This window comes from Garra rufa, chromosome 8 (genome assembly GCF_049309525.1).
Source record: "Garra rufa chromosome 8, GarRuf1.0, whole genome shotgun sequence".
Taxonomy (NCBI): Eukaryota; Metazoa; Chordata; class Actinopteri; order Cypriniformes; family Cyprinidae; genus Garra; species Garra rufa.
In genome coordinates, this window is record NC_133368.1 from 28,608,607 (window position 1) to 28,626,465 (window position 17,859).

Genomic DNA, 17,859 nt, shown 5'->3' on the forward strand with positions numbered 1-17,859 from the left:
GCACCAACAGACACAGACAAATGTTAACAGACATTAGATTAATAATAACGTTCATTAGTTTTTGTCAGATCAGTGTATTATTATTGGTCTGCATTTGTTGGTGCAGTGTAAATTTTAAGTACTATAAATTTGTACAAACATGACATTTAGATGACATTTGTGGTGCATTTATATAAATTCACATAGATTTTTGCCTTGATTTGCATGTGAAGCCATAGTTATTTTGTTCTCTTTAAGATATATATACCACACATCGGATACAATAGTCAGGTTTAGATTTAATTCAGGATTTTTATTGATTTCATTCAATACTGAAAAGTATCAATTTATTACAGCTCCCCAAAATCTTGGAAAATTTTGATGTAGCAATGCATTGTGGGGTTGACTTGTCTATAAGAGATACATTCGCAAAGCATCAGAATCTTTTACAGCTTTTTGAGTATCTTAACAAAATATCTAATTGTTTATTTTTCTTAATAATTAATCAACTAAATATTTGTGACTGAATGAGTGTCATCATTTGGCACAAAGCACATTTATTATTGTGAAATGCATTGAAGTTGATGGGTGACACAGAGTGATCGAGTCCAGTGTTCACATGACAGTAAAGGTTTGTCAGACTCATGGGAATAACATTGTCCTCCCTTTAGTTTGGTGTGTATCCATCCAAGGTGAAACTTATCCATCATCACGAAAATGACTTGCATCCAGATTGGAGATCTGTTTACTGACAGAATGCTGGCATGACAAAACATTTAGTTGAAAACTACCTGTGTTGAAGGTTTTTTTCTCTGTGTAAATGACTTGTATGTTATCTGTGTGCAGATAACAGTGACAGCGTTCACTGTAAGAGTTTCAATATACAACCACTTGACGAAAAACAAGTCTGTCTTCGCATTTGCAGTCTGTGAAAATTCTCCTGTATGGAGGAGTATTGTTCGGTGTGGAGGTCCTGTATTAATTACAGTTTATCGTGGACTTACACGATTCCCTCGCTGCGTTTACTCCTCCACACCACTAGAGCAGTCATAAGTAGTGTCACCAGAATGGGCACCACGATAAAAGGGCCCAGGATCCGATTGGGTGGGTCATGAAGCAGACGTCCAGACAATGAGCAGTCATGGAAGTAGTGTCTGTGCACACGGATGAAGAATTCGTCCACCATTCGGTTGGGCCAGAAACAGTTCATCTTCAGAGCCACCAGGAATGTGCAGTTGGTCAGTTCTCCATAGGACCTTTAGGAGAGCAAACAGAAGAGTAATGTCAGCTGTTTGCAGAAGATGGTGTTATACTTTTTTTAATGTTTTTTAGAGTCAGGATAGAGAAAATGGTTTAAATATGCGTATCGCTGAAACCCTATTGTAATCGTTAGAATGGTCGCCGTCTCCACGTAAAACTGATGGTGCAGACCAAACCGTAAGTCGTAGAGACTTGAAAATTGGAGGGATGGTAGCACTCATACCGCCTACAATGTGACCAAGGCTCATCCCAATTGGCCTGACGGGGGCGCTACAGCGAACAAAAGTACAACATCGCTCATAACTACTAAACCATCAGTCGTAGGCTCAAGTGTCATTGGAATCATTGGTTTATGGCGGACAAAACGCATTTTTTGAAAAAGATACTTTTGCACACTAGTCCTAGGTTTTTCGTTTGAAGTGCCACAAGTGTCTCTAAGGACATATCTCAAAAAACAGCCGCCAATAGCCAATGAATTTTGAACACCTGTTAGACAAAGTTAATGGAGGCCGATCACAACAAAACTTGGTGGACCTGTTCGACTCACGGCTGGTCTGAGAGAAATCTGAGAGAGATCAGCCAGTGGGGGGCAATATCACATTTTTCAGCTGCCATAAGCAATTGTATGTTGCACGGTTTACCGCATATATGTGCGATATTCATATCATATGAAAGAACTGAAAAAAAAAAAACACTGCTGCAGTAAAATTTTCTGGACTCTCTAGGTTAATATTTATCAAAAAATTTACCTAAAATCCTATAAAGCCTAAAGGAAAACTCAAAACTTCACGAAACCTGCTAAGCACATAAGACAGGTAACTCTAAACAAGCATGCAAAGTTTTAAGGAGATCGGACCATAGTTGGCTATAACAGCCATAAATGTTTAAAAACAATATTTCTATGGTAAATTATCTGCCAAAAGTGCATTTTTAAATAGGCTTGCTAAATAATGTCTTTTTTCATATGTGCTTAAATACCTTAAAGCACTTGAACCTCAGTAATCGCTGCTTGCAGCTATATTTTTCTTTTTGATACTGCTTTCTTCTGGCCTGTAGGAGATGTTCAGAGCCAACTAAAGGAAAGATGCTCATAGGTTTATTTCCTGAAGAGTGTAAACAGTGTGGCACTTTCAAAACATTGCTCTTTTAGAGTGGTTCATCATGCCGATATTTATCTTACTGCAACGGCCACTAGATAAGGGACAAACTTAGCTTTTTGCAACTGCGAAACCAACCAAATGCTGTGTAAAATGATCAAAACCTTTGTGAAACCCTCATTTTTGCAATTTCATGTGATGCCACCAGTGATGCAAAAAATTACACCATTTTATGTGCGGAAATATAAAAGTGCACAATCGATGAAATATTCATGTCTATACCTGCAAGATTTCAAGACTGTATTTTAGAAACCACAAGAAACTAAACAAAGCAGCATACTGTATAGTTCACATGTGCTAACTATTTGCTTAGGTTCACTTGAATCTCTCCTGTGCTGTTTCTAATCATCCATAAAATGCATGTCTGCGTAACTGTGTAAGAGCGCGCTTGATGACTGCCTTTATTAAGCTGAAATGATTCTCTCAGTGACCCTTAAGGAGTTCTGCTGGAATGGGATCGCTCCAATAATGATGATGATGAAGATGATGTCCTCTCCAGTGAAGGAGCTCAAGGAGAGACTGTTGTTCAGATGAGCTCTTAATAGGCCCCTGTGTGAGTGTTAGACCCCGATCTCCCCCCTCCCCTGGGCCATCTATTTATAAGCCCAGTCAGCCTAGCGTGGGATGCCTGGCATAACCAGCGCAGACTTTTAATGAAGAGGTTTCTTCCGGGCCTGTTTTAGGGGCTGGAGCAGACCGCACACACCCTCCCCTCACATTTCACCCTGAGGGATAAAGATGGCTCGCAGGATGGCAGCTCAAACAGTCAGGCAGAGCAAAAAAGCACGTCTCATCTTCCCAAAGAGGCATGTGTGTCACATATGAGTGTCTAGGTCACCCCTGTGTGCACAGCCGGGCTATAGAGGCTAAGGGTGGTTAGTAAAGGAAATAGGAGTGATTTAGAGAAGCGAGTGGAGAATGACTGAAAATTCAAGAGAATTTCAAGGGTTTAAAGGATGGGCTTCTAAACTAAAAATTTAAGCACTCAGATTTCATTATTTGTGCTATATTATAATATTAGATGTTATAAATATATAATTATTTTTTTGATTGTCAATATTTTTTCTGAAGAAAGATAAATGTGTATAGTAATGAAAGCTGAATTATTAAATGCCAGTGATGTATATTTACTGAATAATCCAGTATTTTGTAGAGAGGGGTCAAAATGACAATTCTCATCTAAGATTCAGAGGTAAATTACAGGGGGTAAAACTTACTCTAGAAAGATGGCAGCATCATCATGTTATGTTCACACAGAGATTGGTATGTCTGTTAGTAAAATCTGTTGACTTTTGCCATCTTTGTTACATTATGTGCCAATGGTGCCATTCAAAAAAAGGGAAAAGTACTTTTCCTCCAAATTTTGCATGCCTGTAACTCAAGAAGTATTAGAGATATCTTAAAGCCTTTTAGATATTGGGTCTTAACAAATGTTCATTTTCGCATCTTCATTTTTAACACCCTACATCAGGGGTCCCCAGACTTTTTTCTGAGCGGGCCACATGATTTTCTTTTCTTTAATGGGGGGCCGGGTCGGTTTATAAAAGAAAATTCCATGGGCTGGACTGACCACTATTAATATTATTATTTTATTATGATTTTACCTGTATTTATTATACCTTTTAATGCTAGAATAGTTTTTTTTTTTTTATGCACCAGACAGACAAATGATCATTTCTTTTCGAAAGATATACAGGTGCTTCTCAGTAAATTAGAATGTCATGGAAAAGTTCATTTATTTCAGTAATTCAACTCAAATTGTAAAACTTGTCTATTAAATACATTTAATGCACACAGAGTGAATTAATTTAAGTCTTTGGTTCTTTTAATTGTGATGATTTGGCTCACATTTAACAAAAACCCACCAATTCGCTATCTCAACAAATTAGAATATGGTGAATATGCCAATCAACTCAAAACAACTGCAAAGGTTTTCTGAGTCTTCAAAATGGTCTCTCAGTCTGGTTCACTAGGCTACACAATCATGGGGAAGACTGCTGATCTGACAGTTGTCCAGAAGACAATCATTGACACCCTTCACAAAGAGGGTAAGCCACAAACACTGATTGCCAAAGAAGCTGGCTGTTCACAGAGTGCTGTATCCAAGCATGTTAACAAAAAGTTGAGTTGAAGAAAAAAGTGTGGAAGAAAAAGATCCACAACCAACCGAGAGAACCGCAGCCTTGAGAGGCTTGTCAAGCAAAATCGATTCAAGAATTTGTGAACTTCATAAGCAATGGACTGAGGCTGGGGTCAAGGCATCAAGAGCCACCACACACAGACGTGTCAAGGAACGATCGCGATGACACATTATGGCAATGTACCATTCTGTTGGTGAATTTAACAAATAATTAGGCTATGTTAATAACTAAGGGAAATTTTAGGTGAAAAGCCAACCTTTATTATCAAATACCGACATGATATAAGTAAAACATATTTAAAATTACATTTTCAAAATATATCTCTGGCATTGTTCAGAGGGCCGGTCCAAATGTGGGGGGCGGGCCCTAGTTTGGGGACCCCTGCCCTACATGGTTCAGCTCCAAACATATTGCAATTTCGGTATGCTTCATGAGTAAATCGTTAAACTAGAAAACAATTTCAGTGGTCCAAATGTGGGTCTCTTTGCAAAAATATAATATACAGTTTTCTTCTGTCCCTTTTTGTCTAAATGATTCCATAAAGTACATTTGTTTCACAAGGTTTTTTGTGCAAAAGAAGGTTCTTCAGATTATAAAAAGGTAAGAAAGAGATGGTTCTTTAAAGAACCTTGGACTGAATGGTTCTTCTATGGCATCACTATGAAGAACCTTTTAATCACCTTTATTTTTAAGAGTGTATATTCTAATTTAAATCTTATAATTTCAGTTATAGTGAAAAAAGCTTTTTGGCAAATGTGGATTTTTATGTAATATTTGACGAATATTTGAAATTCTGATTTTTATTTGACAGCCCTAGTTTGCATGCCTGTAACTCAAGAAGTATTAAAAATATCTTGATTTTATATTCTAGTTCTTAAACATTTCTTTTAGAGTCTTCATTTTAAAGGTCCAATGTCATTCACTCTCAGAGATATGGGGATCTATATGAGGCTCCATATTCAGGTTGTTAAATAATGCCCATTTTCAGTGGCAGAAAACCAAATGTTAGTCACTTTGTATACAGCTGATACTTAGGTTAGTTAATTTAGAAAAACAAGTAATGTTAAAACTAAAAATGTATCTTTATGCAAAGTGATCCACATTTGGTTTTTGATCACTGAAAATGTGTACAATTGAACAATTCACTTCTGGAGCCATATTGAAATTGCAATATCTCCGGAACTGAACCAAATATGGCCTTAAAAATGAAGATGCCAAAAATAAAGTTACCGGCCAACTTTGGGGGGAGGGATGCAAAAAGAAAAACCAATTTTCCCCCATTTTTGAATGGTCATAATGGCACATAATGTAACAAAAACTGATTAAGTCGACAGATTTTACTAATAGGACTACCAATCGGAGCGTAAAAATAACATTTTATTGCTGCCATCTTTCTAAAGTCATTCTTAGCCCCCTGTAATTTGGCTTCAAAACTCAGGTGAAAATCATCATTTTGACCCCCCAATGACATTAAATATCTTTGCTGCTTTGTTCCTCATTTAGGTGTTTCTTTCACCAGAAACAGTATTAACAAAATCAAACATTTGAGCCAGGGAGCTCTGTTTAGTTGACATGGAATGACCCTCCTTTTTTGTTATGTTAATGTTTGTATCAGTGTGCCTGGGTACCAGTGAAAATAGAATCATAATTTGCGGCAGACATTCTGTAATGGTGGTGGGAGTGAGTCAGTTTTACAGGAATTAAAGTTCAGGAGAAGCTCCAGGTTGTGTTAAACCCAGTGTGTTAATGGACTGACCCTGAGCTCACACCCCTGACCGGCTCTGTCTGCCTGTGTATTAATAGCATTCACAATAAAGATTAAAATAGACAAAGAACCATCCAACTGTATCTCAACAATGGACAGTTAAATAGCATGCTAATAATGGAAAGTAGCACAGTATTTATTTGCCTCATCTTACTTGCATTGTGTTTGCTAAGACAATCAGCTTTATTATTACTGCATATACTTTAGATTAGACACACTTTTAAACATATTCAACTTCTGAAATTGCACATTATTGGTAGCATCTACTGCAAATTTGATATTGTGACAGCCAAAGCACAAAACATACGGAAATATAAAAATACACAGGCAAGTTTAATATATTGTGGCTTCATTTGAAAGCCACACAGGAGCAAATTTGTAAAGGGCAAAAAATGGATCCGTACAAATGGTATAAAAGGCAAAATCCCATAGTGACATTTCATAAGGCCAGTAAAGAGGTTGCCACCATAAACATGAGCAAATTAAAGTCTAATAATATTATATCCTCTCCGGGTGGATTGCAGTGTATGTTATAAAGCTGTACACATATCATCATGGCATCCATCATCATGTTTTCTTGAATCTATAATTGCTTTAAACACTATCCCATTGTAACCCTACAATAAACTCATGTAACTTGAAATTTTGGTTGCAACACCAGCTGTCTAATTCATTAGGAGCACATCAAACCAGGATGAGATGTGCTCAACTTGTGGAAAATGGGCTTTTTGGTTTCTACTCCGCTGAGGAGACAAACAAGCATTTCAACAAGTTTCTGTGTTCATATATCCAACTGCAACTGAGTGATGAAGAAGAGATGTCAAACATATCATCACCAGCTTAAACAGAAACAGCTGTGGCAATATTCAGCCTGTAGCATAAGTTTGAGAGGAAGTCATTTAATGAACGAGTTAAATTTGGATGTTTAATCATAAGGAGACTTGGGAGCTTCGTTTTTGCCCTGTCAAAACCTATTATCACGCAATTAGCAAGTGAATACAGATAATATGAAGCAGTTCTGGTTAAGATGCACTGACTGCAGATGTGAGACGTCACATGATGTCTTTGTATTGAGACCATCAATTACTCTCATGTCACTCCATTTGGTTTTTGATCACTGAAAATGTGTACAATTGGACAACTCAAAACATGAGCAAATTAAAGTCTAATAATATTATATCCTCTCCAGGTGGATTGCAGTGTATGTTATAAAGCTGTACACATATCATCATGGCATCCATCATCATGTTTTCTTGAATCTATAATTGCTTTAAACACTATCCCATTATAACCCTATAATAAACTCATGTAACTTGAAATTTTGGTTGCAACACCAGCTGTCTAATTCATTAGGAGCACATCAAACCAGGATGAGATGTGCTCAACTTGTGGAAAATGGGCAATTAGCAATTAGCAAGTGAATACAGATAAGATGAAGCAGTTCTGGTTAAGATGCACTGACTGCAGATGTGAGACGTCACATGATGTCTTTGTATTGAGACCATCAATTACACTCATGTCACTCCAAACCCATATGACTTTCTTCTGTGGAATACAAAAGATGTCGAGGCTTTAGAGCATCTTACATTTAAGTCAGGTTCTTCATACAATTTGGCTTCAAAAGACTACAAGTTTTACTTTTTGCATAATTAGGCAAAATTACAGCTTAAATTGGTTGTGGGGGAATGGAATCACAAGATGGACAGTCACAAATTGTGTAAACATAAAACTAAACCATTTTCACATAATAAATATTCAAATTCACATTCATATTCAGTGTGAAATGTCCACTCAATGTCGCTATAAGGGCGTACATACGGTACACATTCATAGTGAGTCATGTTTTTCACAGGATTCGTACCCAAGGATTCCCATTCTAAATCCAGTTCGGCTAAGCGAAACATATGGAGCTGTAATCATAACTGTGTACAAAAACGATTACAAGTGCTCTCTGTTTTACCGCCTCTAATGTTTTTTTTCTGGTGGAAACTGCAGTGATACGTACTTATTGGTATTTTATGGTACATACTGGTAATATTACTCAGTTCTTAAATATATACAGTGCCTTGCGAAATTATTCATACCCCTTCATTTTTTTCACATTTTGTTATGTTGCTGCCTTATGTTAAACTACTTTAAATTACTTTTTTTCCACATCAATCTACACTCCCTACTCCATAATGGCAAAGCAAAAAATAGGTTTTTAACATTTATGCAAATTTATTAAAAATAAAAAACTGAAAAGATCCCGTTGCATAAGTATTCATACCCTTTTCTGGGACACTCGAAAATTTAGCTCAGGAGCATTCATATTGCTAGATGTTAGTACACTTTGAGTGGAGTTAAACTGGGGCAAATTCATTTGAATGAGTATGATTTAGAAAGGCACACACCTCTCAGAAAAGGTCTAACAGCTGAAAATGCATATCAGAGCAAAAACCAAGTCCTGAGGTCAAGATAACTGCCTGTAGAGCTCAGTGACAGACTTGCGTTAAGGCAATGATCTAGGAAAGAGTTCAGAAAAAAATCTGCTGCATTGAAGGTTCACAGAAGCATTATCCATAATGGAAGACGACTGGAACAACTAGGACTCTAGAAAATGTCTGCCAGCCCCCATCCAAGCTGACAGAGCTTGAGAGGTGAAAAGGTGAGGCAAAGAATGGCAGATAATTGCCAAATGCAGATGTGCAAAGCTTGTCACATCATACCCAAAAAGACTTGAGGCTGTAAAGGTGCTTCAACTATGTACTGAGTTAAGGGTATGAATACTTATGCAATGTACTTATTTCATGTTTTATTTTTAATAAATTTGTAAAATTTGCAAATCTGGTTTTTGCTCTGTCATTATTATGGTGTATGGAGTGTAAATTGATGTGGGGAAAAACTAATTGAAAGCAGTTTAACATAATGCTGCAACAAACTGTGACAAAAATGAAGGGGTATGAATACTTTTGCAAGGCACTGTAATTACACTGTAACTGTAAGGACACCTCAAAATAAGTGTAACCATTATATACTGAGTTTAATATAAAGCTCAGGAAGTCTTTGAGTCTATAATGGGTGACTGCTGGAGATTTTTCTCTATTGACCATGTGGTGAGGAAGTCTCTGGGGCTTTTAGTCTTGTAAGACAGCAGATTGAATTTCAAAATGGTTTAGCGCCACTAAATATAACTAGTCAGGGACAAACATCAACACACAGAGACCATGACTACGGCACACTGTCACTGCTCAAGCTGTGGGATGTGAGGGTTTCCTGGAGCTATAACCAATCACGGAACAGGGATCACAGCAGTGGTTTCATGGTGGTGTTTCATGATCGATCTGCTTTCACTAACAGCAAAAGCCCAAATAATACATTGCACAAATAATTTTTCATGCAGTATTTTTGTCTAGTACACAAAAATTTAACAAGGTTTAAACTTGGATTATTATTATTTTTGTATTTAATGAAATAAATTAGAAAAATGTAGTTAATATTTAAAATGCCAGTAGAGTAAAAAAATAAACTTGGAGCGTGAACAAGTAAATTCTTACTTCACTATCAATTTACTATTTTATTTTTTTTTTGTATTTATTTATGCTAACCACATTTCAGTAGACCTAAATGGATAGTTCAGCCCAGAGTGATAATTCTGTCATCATTTATTCACACAAAAGTCTGGAACATATTTTTGTTCCATGTTTCATAAAACAACATTTTTGGCTCCCACTGACCTCCATTGTATTGGCAAATAATTCAAAGAAAGTAAATGGGAAACATAACAGTTTGGTTACCAACATTCTCCAAAAATACTTTCTTTTCTATTTAAGAGAAGAAAGAAATATATACAGCTTTGAACATGAGCGTGTGTCATGACATGAATGTGAGTAAATAATGAATTTAGTGTACACTATGCCCTATATCTTATGCCATTTTGTTTTTCAATCTTGTTTTAAGGATGTTTACATATTTGTACTGGAAACTTATATTGCGGTTTAAAGGGATAGTTCACCCAAAAAAATGAAAATACTGTCATAAATTACTCGCACTCATGTCGTTCCAAACCTGCAAGACCCTTGTTCATCTTTGGAACACAAGTTAAGATATTTTTGATGAAATACGATTTTTTAAAGATTTATTTTTGGCATTTTTGGCACAGTAGTTAGATCGGAAACAAAGTGGAAAAGAGAGAGGGGGACAGGATCAAGAAAGGTTCGCAAGCCAGGACTCAAACACGGGATGCAATGAGGGCAACGTGCCGCCGCCGAATTCTAAGAAATTTTAATGAATTCAACAATTTCTTCTGTTCAGTGTTAGTCTTGTCGCACATTCATGAAAGTACTACGACGAACAAGGTGCAGTGCATCCAGGATCTGCGTTAGAATGCTGGCTCCTGCACTCACTCTCGTGAACACATGTCAAAGACTGACACAGAAGAGAAGAAATTGTTGAATAAAGTTTTTTTGTTTTCTTTGCACACAAATTTTTTTGTAGCTTCCTGAAATTAAGGTTGAACCACTGATGTCACGTGGACTAATTTAAAGATGTCCTTACTACCTTTCTGGACCTTGAATGTGTCAGCTGTGTTGCTGTCTATGCAGGGTCAGAAAGCTCATTAAAAAAATCTTAATTTGTGTTAAAAATATGAATGAAGGACTTTACGGGTTTGGAACGACATAAGTAATTAATGACATTATTTTTAATTTTTGTGACCTAACCATTTAAATCCATTTTAACCATTTAAATATACTCACAGGACGTCCTTTAAAACATGTCGAGCATGTGTCTCCACTGGAGTTACGAAAGCTGTTGATCTCTGTCCACTGGATACTAAAGGGGATATGAATTGCTGAAACATACTATAAGGTGTCACCCTCTCGTTGGCTGTTTCTCTCCCTCTCTCTGAAAGATCATCAAGGCTGACAGAAGGGTTAAACGCTTTCAAGTGTGGTCACATTCCACAGAGCTACTGGAAACTATCCCACAAGCACCTGCACTATAATGTGAATTGTGCATGCCTGGGTGAACAGATGGACCTTTGGATCAGAACCTAAAGCCTGGGACTGCATGGAGAGCAGCAGCAGGAATCTGACTTCAAAACAACTTAAGCTTTATCGACAGTATGGAGCATTCTGAAGGGTTTAAATGAGGGGTTTGCTGGAATTTAACAGCGGGATGGCAAAACCTGAATTGTCAGTTCCCACATGCTTTTGTGTCGAAATTACACCATCTCGATGGCAGTATGAAGCGATACAGCGATGCTTAAATATATAAATTGTAAAACTTCCAAATGCAGACATTGCAGGAAGTTACAGCATGACAGTTTGTTAACCAGCAGGTCTACATTTCAGTATTTCCTTGTGGTCACCAAAACAGTCACTCTGCTTCCTATTCTCGCCTTTAGTTTCTTTCTCACTTTTCAAGTAATCACATGAGCTGTCAGTCCTCATCAGGGACAGGGCAACAGGTCACAGAGGGCCAAAACAGCCAGATCTGCTCAAACACCAGATGGTGTACATTGAAATGATGGGTACAATGAGTGACAACACCAGAGCTGGAGTTACAGGACCTCGGATGTATTACTGGCTGAAGAGGATAACATTCGTCATGGAATAGATTGCAGGAGAGGCCAAGAGGGAAAAGCCATAATATTTACTGCTATATCCTCTGGGTGTGCTCATGGCCTGAAAACATGACCCTTCTGTGTCTGGATTAGTAACAGCGTTAGCCACTAGAAGTTTCTGGAAGCATTCCTCTAGCTTTTTAATTAGGCTTTTTATTTGTTCAGTCAAACTCATGACATAGAATTTGAAATGAGCAGCTAAAACACATCAACATATATCAGCAAAGAACATTTTTTTATCAGACTAATTGTGCTTTTTGAACATTAACTAGGTTTGACATTTGGTCTCTCGTTCCGAGTTTGACAATTCCAGATAACACACATCAAAACCTCATAAAATGGCAATGAAGTATGAAGCCTAAATTAAATCTGATTACATACAGCAGGCAAATTTGAAAGATTCTGAGAAGACATGTGCTGGTCAAATTTTAGCTTGAATTCATAAAGTGATGCTTTCCAAATGCCTTGCAGCTGTTCGGGAGAACATGAACTGTCATGTAACCATTGGACTAGATACTGACAGCAGCAAAGATTACTAAGGTTTTCAGTCAATTAATTATTATATGCTGTTATAAGAATATTGCTGTCCAAATATCAAATACCAAAATACCAAATTTTTTTAGAGTTGTCATAACTTCCAAGTTTTATTTTTACATGTGCCTGTTTAAACGTAAAGTGTGAAGTCTTTAAGGTACTTTTTTTCATTTTTGGAGCCTTTGGAGAATTTTGGGGACATCCTTAGAGCACTATGATTTCCGCAATGTGGAAAACACGGAAAAAATCGTGGAATTCAGTCATAAAATGGAATTTACTGTATAACATGGAATGTCACAGAATTTGCCAAATTTGGGATGAAAAAATCAAAAGTAGGTCAGTACACTTAAATCAAAACGAGATGTGGACTAGTGTCTGTGAATGTTAAGCCGCAAAAAGACTATTCAAATATGAACCCTGCATGTTCTGCATGTCGCAGTGTTTTCAGCCTCTGCCGCTTCAATATATGAGTACTGGGCTTAAAACTAACTTTTTGCCACACCTGCCAATGGCCGGCGATGTGAAGAAATTTACTGGCCAAAAACTTGTTTTACCAGCCGTGAAACGGTCCTACTACTGGTGTCTCTATTAAATGCATTTTCCCTAAATTTTACTTATTAATTATAGCCATTCAACATATAATTTAAAGCCATTATTTTTCACATAACATTAATCTTCACATAAACTATAAATTGTATACGCATAAACTATACAGATTAATCTTTATTCAAGCTACAAAAGTTAATCAGAGACTAGAGTAGTTGAGGGATGATTTCTCTTTTTCTTTTGTTCTTTGATTTACATCAGTGACAGACTTCAGCAGGTTTCACTTTTAAATCAACACTGTGTCTTTAAAACCTGATGCACATGATGTGCATCTGACACATATTCGATTTTTTCCCAAGTCTTCACATTCATTTAAGACTTTAAACAGCACATTTTGACATATCTGTGTGTTTTCATCCGTTAAAGCACTACTGGCACGTTGTCTGAAGCGGCTCAGCGTATGCATACAGCCGAACGTGCAGCCTTTCAAACTAAAGCTACTTCACTGCACTGTTTAGGCGGCGTAACCCCAGGTATGTGTCGCCACATTCTCAGGTTATAAAGAATACAGAAATGAAGAAGCAATATCTTCTCAGGTAAAAGTTATTAAAACTGTGTCTAGGGACAAGCTGGCCATCACACTGCTCTGACCTTATCAGCCCGTTTGTATCCTATTATTTGATTCGCTCTTGTCATTTATTACAGAACAGATGATTTCATGATAATTTTGTCTTCAGAGAAGATTATTTTATTCGCTTGCGTCAAAAACAGCGAATCTCTTTGAAAACAGGCATTGCATTGTTATATTTAGTAAAAGTTTTAGCCGGCAACTAGTGACTGACACTGTTACATATACTCGCCAACACGATACTCGCATTTGGCACTTGCCGAGTGTTAATTCTAGGACCCCTATGAGTACATGAACACATAAACATAATGTCCAGAGCTGCTTTGCGAGTCACTTCAAAAGCATTTTACCATTTTTTTTTTTTTAGATAAAACTTCTGTCATATCATATGCAAAGAGAATTTTAAAGGTCCTGAAGGAGTAGTTCACTTTCAGAACAAAAATGTACAGATAATGTACTCACCCACTTGTCATCCAAGATGTTCATGTCTTTCTTTCTTCAGTCGTAAATAAATTGTTTTTTTAGGAAAACATTTCAGGGTTTCTCTACATATAATGGACTTCTATGGTGCCCCTGAGTTTGAACTTCCAAAATGCATTTAAATGCAGCTTCAAAGGACTCCAAATAATCCCAGCCAAGGAAGAAGGGTCTTATCTAGTAAAACGATGTTATTTTCTAAAAACATTTACAATTTATATACTTTTAAATCTCTAAACAGAGTACACACAAAGCTAGAAAAGACGAGCATTTGAGGTTTAAAAAGTATTTAATTTTTTGTTTGTTTGTTTGTTTAGAGCCCTCGGTAGCTGCATTTTGGAAGTTCAATCTCAGGGGCTCCATAGAAGTTCATTATATGGAGAGAAATCCTGAAATGTTTTCCTCAAAAAACTTAATTTCCTTACGACTGAAGAAAGAAAGACTTGAACATCTTGGATAACAAGGGGGTGAGTGCATTATCTGTAAATTTGTGTTCTGAAAGTGAACTACTCCTTTAACAGCAAAATAAAAAGTTTGTTTTAACTTGAAGAAACTGTAACAGAAATATTACTTAATGTAATATAAACAAAACTACTACTACTACTACTGGTAAAATTATTATTAAAATCTTCTTTTTTTAAGGAATATTTAATAGAAAAAATATTTACTAGAATTTATTTACCAGAAAAATTAAAATACACAACACAGTGTTTCTGAAAAAAAAAAAAAATATAATAAAATACATATTTTTTTTAATCAAATCAATGAATTAGAAATGCTTTTTTTTTTTTTTTTTTTTTTTTTTTATAAATCTGAGGAAAATTTCAGAAAATGGGAAGAACGGAATGCAGAAAGAATTTAAACGGAATTTGGGAAAAACATAAAATGGATTTCATAGAGCCCTACAGTTATAAATTAGGTTTGGAACAAAATGAGGGTATGAATTTTAATTTTTTGGTTAACTATAATGTCCTGCAATAACCTAAAACAACAAAAAGATCTCCAGTTAATGTCTTCACTTTGATTTAATGTTTGAACTTTATTAAATCTGCTGGGATCTGTTTTTGTGCTTATTAAATCAGTACCAAAGCATTTCATGGTGTGGTATTAACATCTGTTCCTTAATTGAATTTTTGTCAGAGGACTGGAAATGATGTTTTAGACAAACACCTGCCTATAATCCCAGCTCTGCCACATCAATTTGTATATGTTTTACGAGTTTGTTGCACCTCCAGGCTGTGCTTTAAGAGGAGTTTAATGAGCATACCGACACTCACAGGAATGACCCCTACAAGGGCAAAAGGCTTGGTTTGTAGATTGCCAGTTCCTTCCGAAGCAGTTTAATGCTCCATTGCCCAGGTGAGACAATTTGCTGAAGTGCAAGAGCGCTGGCCTCCTCTGATCGTTTGTATATAACCTTAATTACCCGCAGTCGACTGCTCTCAGTGCTCGATAAGTCTTACCTCACCACTTCTGAGGCTCACTGGAGGCCACATGCTGTTCCACTGTGTTGCTCAGACATCATCCCAGACCTGTGGCTGACTCTAGACAGTGCTTTGTGCATAATTGAGCAATGGAGCTGGATGACCTCACGGAGGGAGCCGAGGGGCCATACATACTTTAATGAATGCTGTTTCACAGGTACGCGAGGCACTTGAACCTGCCTCCAGATCTGAGAACACCATGAGATCCCTAGAGTGATGAAAGACCAACCTTTAAGCAAAACCGCTCTCCTCTAGGAAAGCTGACAAATTGAGCTTGGAGCCTAACTTGATTGTTAAAAAAATACTGCATTGAATAATGGAAGCAATATAGCTCACTTGCTGTCATAACAGATTTATGGCATACGTTTTCTATTGATTTAAAGAAGTATGGCATCAATCATTATTGATGTTCTCCATATATTAAATAAAACCAGCTAACTCACATCTGTGCTTGTTATTGAGGTTTAATCGCATCCAGATCCTTTAGAAATGAAGACAGAAAAAAAACAGTTAGCCAAAATGTTAACGCTTTGATTTTTTTTCCATTTTGTTCTAATGGAAAAAAGCGTGAAATAAAATACCAGAGATCAAGGTTTATCCCTGTTTATTACTACCAACCATTATACACAGTTAGCACAATCTATGACTCACTGTCTAAAGGGAATCGGCTTTTAATATAGTTGACATATTCAGTCAAGCAGGCGTTATGAATAATCATTTTATGTCATAAATGACGGCTCAGTTTAACAACACCCAAAGGAATCAATCGTACTCCTGAACACAATCCTTTTTGTTTGCAACCTTGGGGCAACATTCTAAGATTTTGATCTGACTAACAACAAACGCACCGGCACTTTTGTTAATGAACACAGAGCATTTTGCTAAGGTAATCATTCCACCTGAGAGAAGCAAAAATCTGGGTTACTTAGAAATGAATATGAATGGAAAGTTAAAACATTCAATAGACAATATGTGTTATGATTACAGATAATTTAATCACCCCTTTGTCATCCAAGATGTTCATGTCTTTTGTTCTTTAGTTGTGAAGAATTTTTTTTTGAGTTAAACATTTCTTTTCATATAATGGACTTCTATGGTGCCCGTGAGTTTGAGCTTCCAAAATGCAGTTTAAATGCAGCTTCAAAGGGCTCTAAATTGTCCCAGCTGAGAAAGAAGGGTCTTATCTAATGAAACGATTGCTTATTTAATTAAACTAATTTTTCAAAAAAAAAAAAAAAAGACAATTTATATACTTTTTAATCTCAAATGTTCGTCTTGTCTAGCTTTGCGCGTACTCTGTGTATTTCGGTACAAGACAGTTGGGTATGCTGAAAAAATCTAATATTCTCCTCCAACTTCAAAATCACCCTACACCGCTGTTTTACCTTTTTTTGTGAAGGGCATTTGATCTTCTTTGCATGTTCACTTTGTAATCACTGGGTCGGTACTTCTGCCGACTTTGAAGTTGGATGAGAAAATGAGATGGGAGTTTTTCGACATACCCTTACTGTCTTGAACCAGAATACACAAAGTTCACACAGAGCAAGACAAGCATTTGAGCATTTTTTTTTTTTTTTTTTAGAAAATAACCAATTATTTCGCTAGATAAGACCCTTCTTCCTTGGCTGGGATTATTTAGAGCCATCTGAAGCTGCATTTAAACTGCATTTTGGAAGTTCAAACTCGTGGGCACCATAGAAGTCCACTATATGGAGAGAAATCCTAAAATGTTTTCCTCAAAAAACATAATTTCTTTATGACTAAAGAAAGAAAGACATGAACATCTTGGATGGCAAGGGGGTGAGTAAATTATCTGTAAATTTTTGATCTGGAAGTGAACTTCTCCATTCACTTTCATTGTAAGTGCTTCACCATAACTTTTTTTTTTAAATTAAGAAAGAAAGTCATACAGGTTTGGAACAACTTGAGAGTTAGTAAAGGATGGATTTTTTTTTCAGTTTGGGTGTACTATCACTTTAAGGGCCATAAAATAGTTTCTCGTACCATAAAACATAGTCAGCATTTTGCTCCTTGGCATGAGCTACAATAGATACGAGTTGGGTCGCAGGGGACAAAAAGTGCCTGGAGTGTTGACGGAAGGGACAGGGAGACCTTACTGGCCCTGATCCGACAGCTTAGACATCCAGTGCCACTTTTCTCAGCTGTATCTTTCTCGAATGTTGCACTGGAGCGCGACGGCATCAGTCTAATGTCAGAGTGGCAGAGCTTTTTAGGGTCATTTGTCAAGGGCACAAAAGTACAGACAAGACAGTTCTTCTTGTT

General features: G+C 36.7%; 1 protein-coding gene across 1 annotated transcript in view; it reads right to left on the bottom strand.

The window, feature by feature from the left end:
• Window positions 1–266: 266 nt before the first annotated feature.
• Window positions 267–17,859, bottom strand: part of ramp1 (receptor activity modifying protein 1) — a 47,659-nt gene continuing 30,066 nt past the window's right edge. Inside the window, exon 3 of the mRNA XM_073846262.1 lies at window positions 267–1,235. Within this exon, the coding sequence (XP_073702363.1) occupies window positions 980–1,235 (256 nt within the window). The 3' untranslated portion in view covers window positions 267–979. The remainder of the gene's footprint in view (window positions 1,236–17,859) is intronic.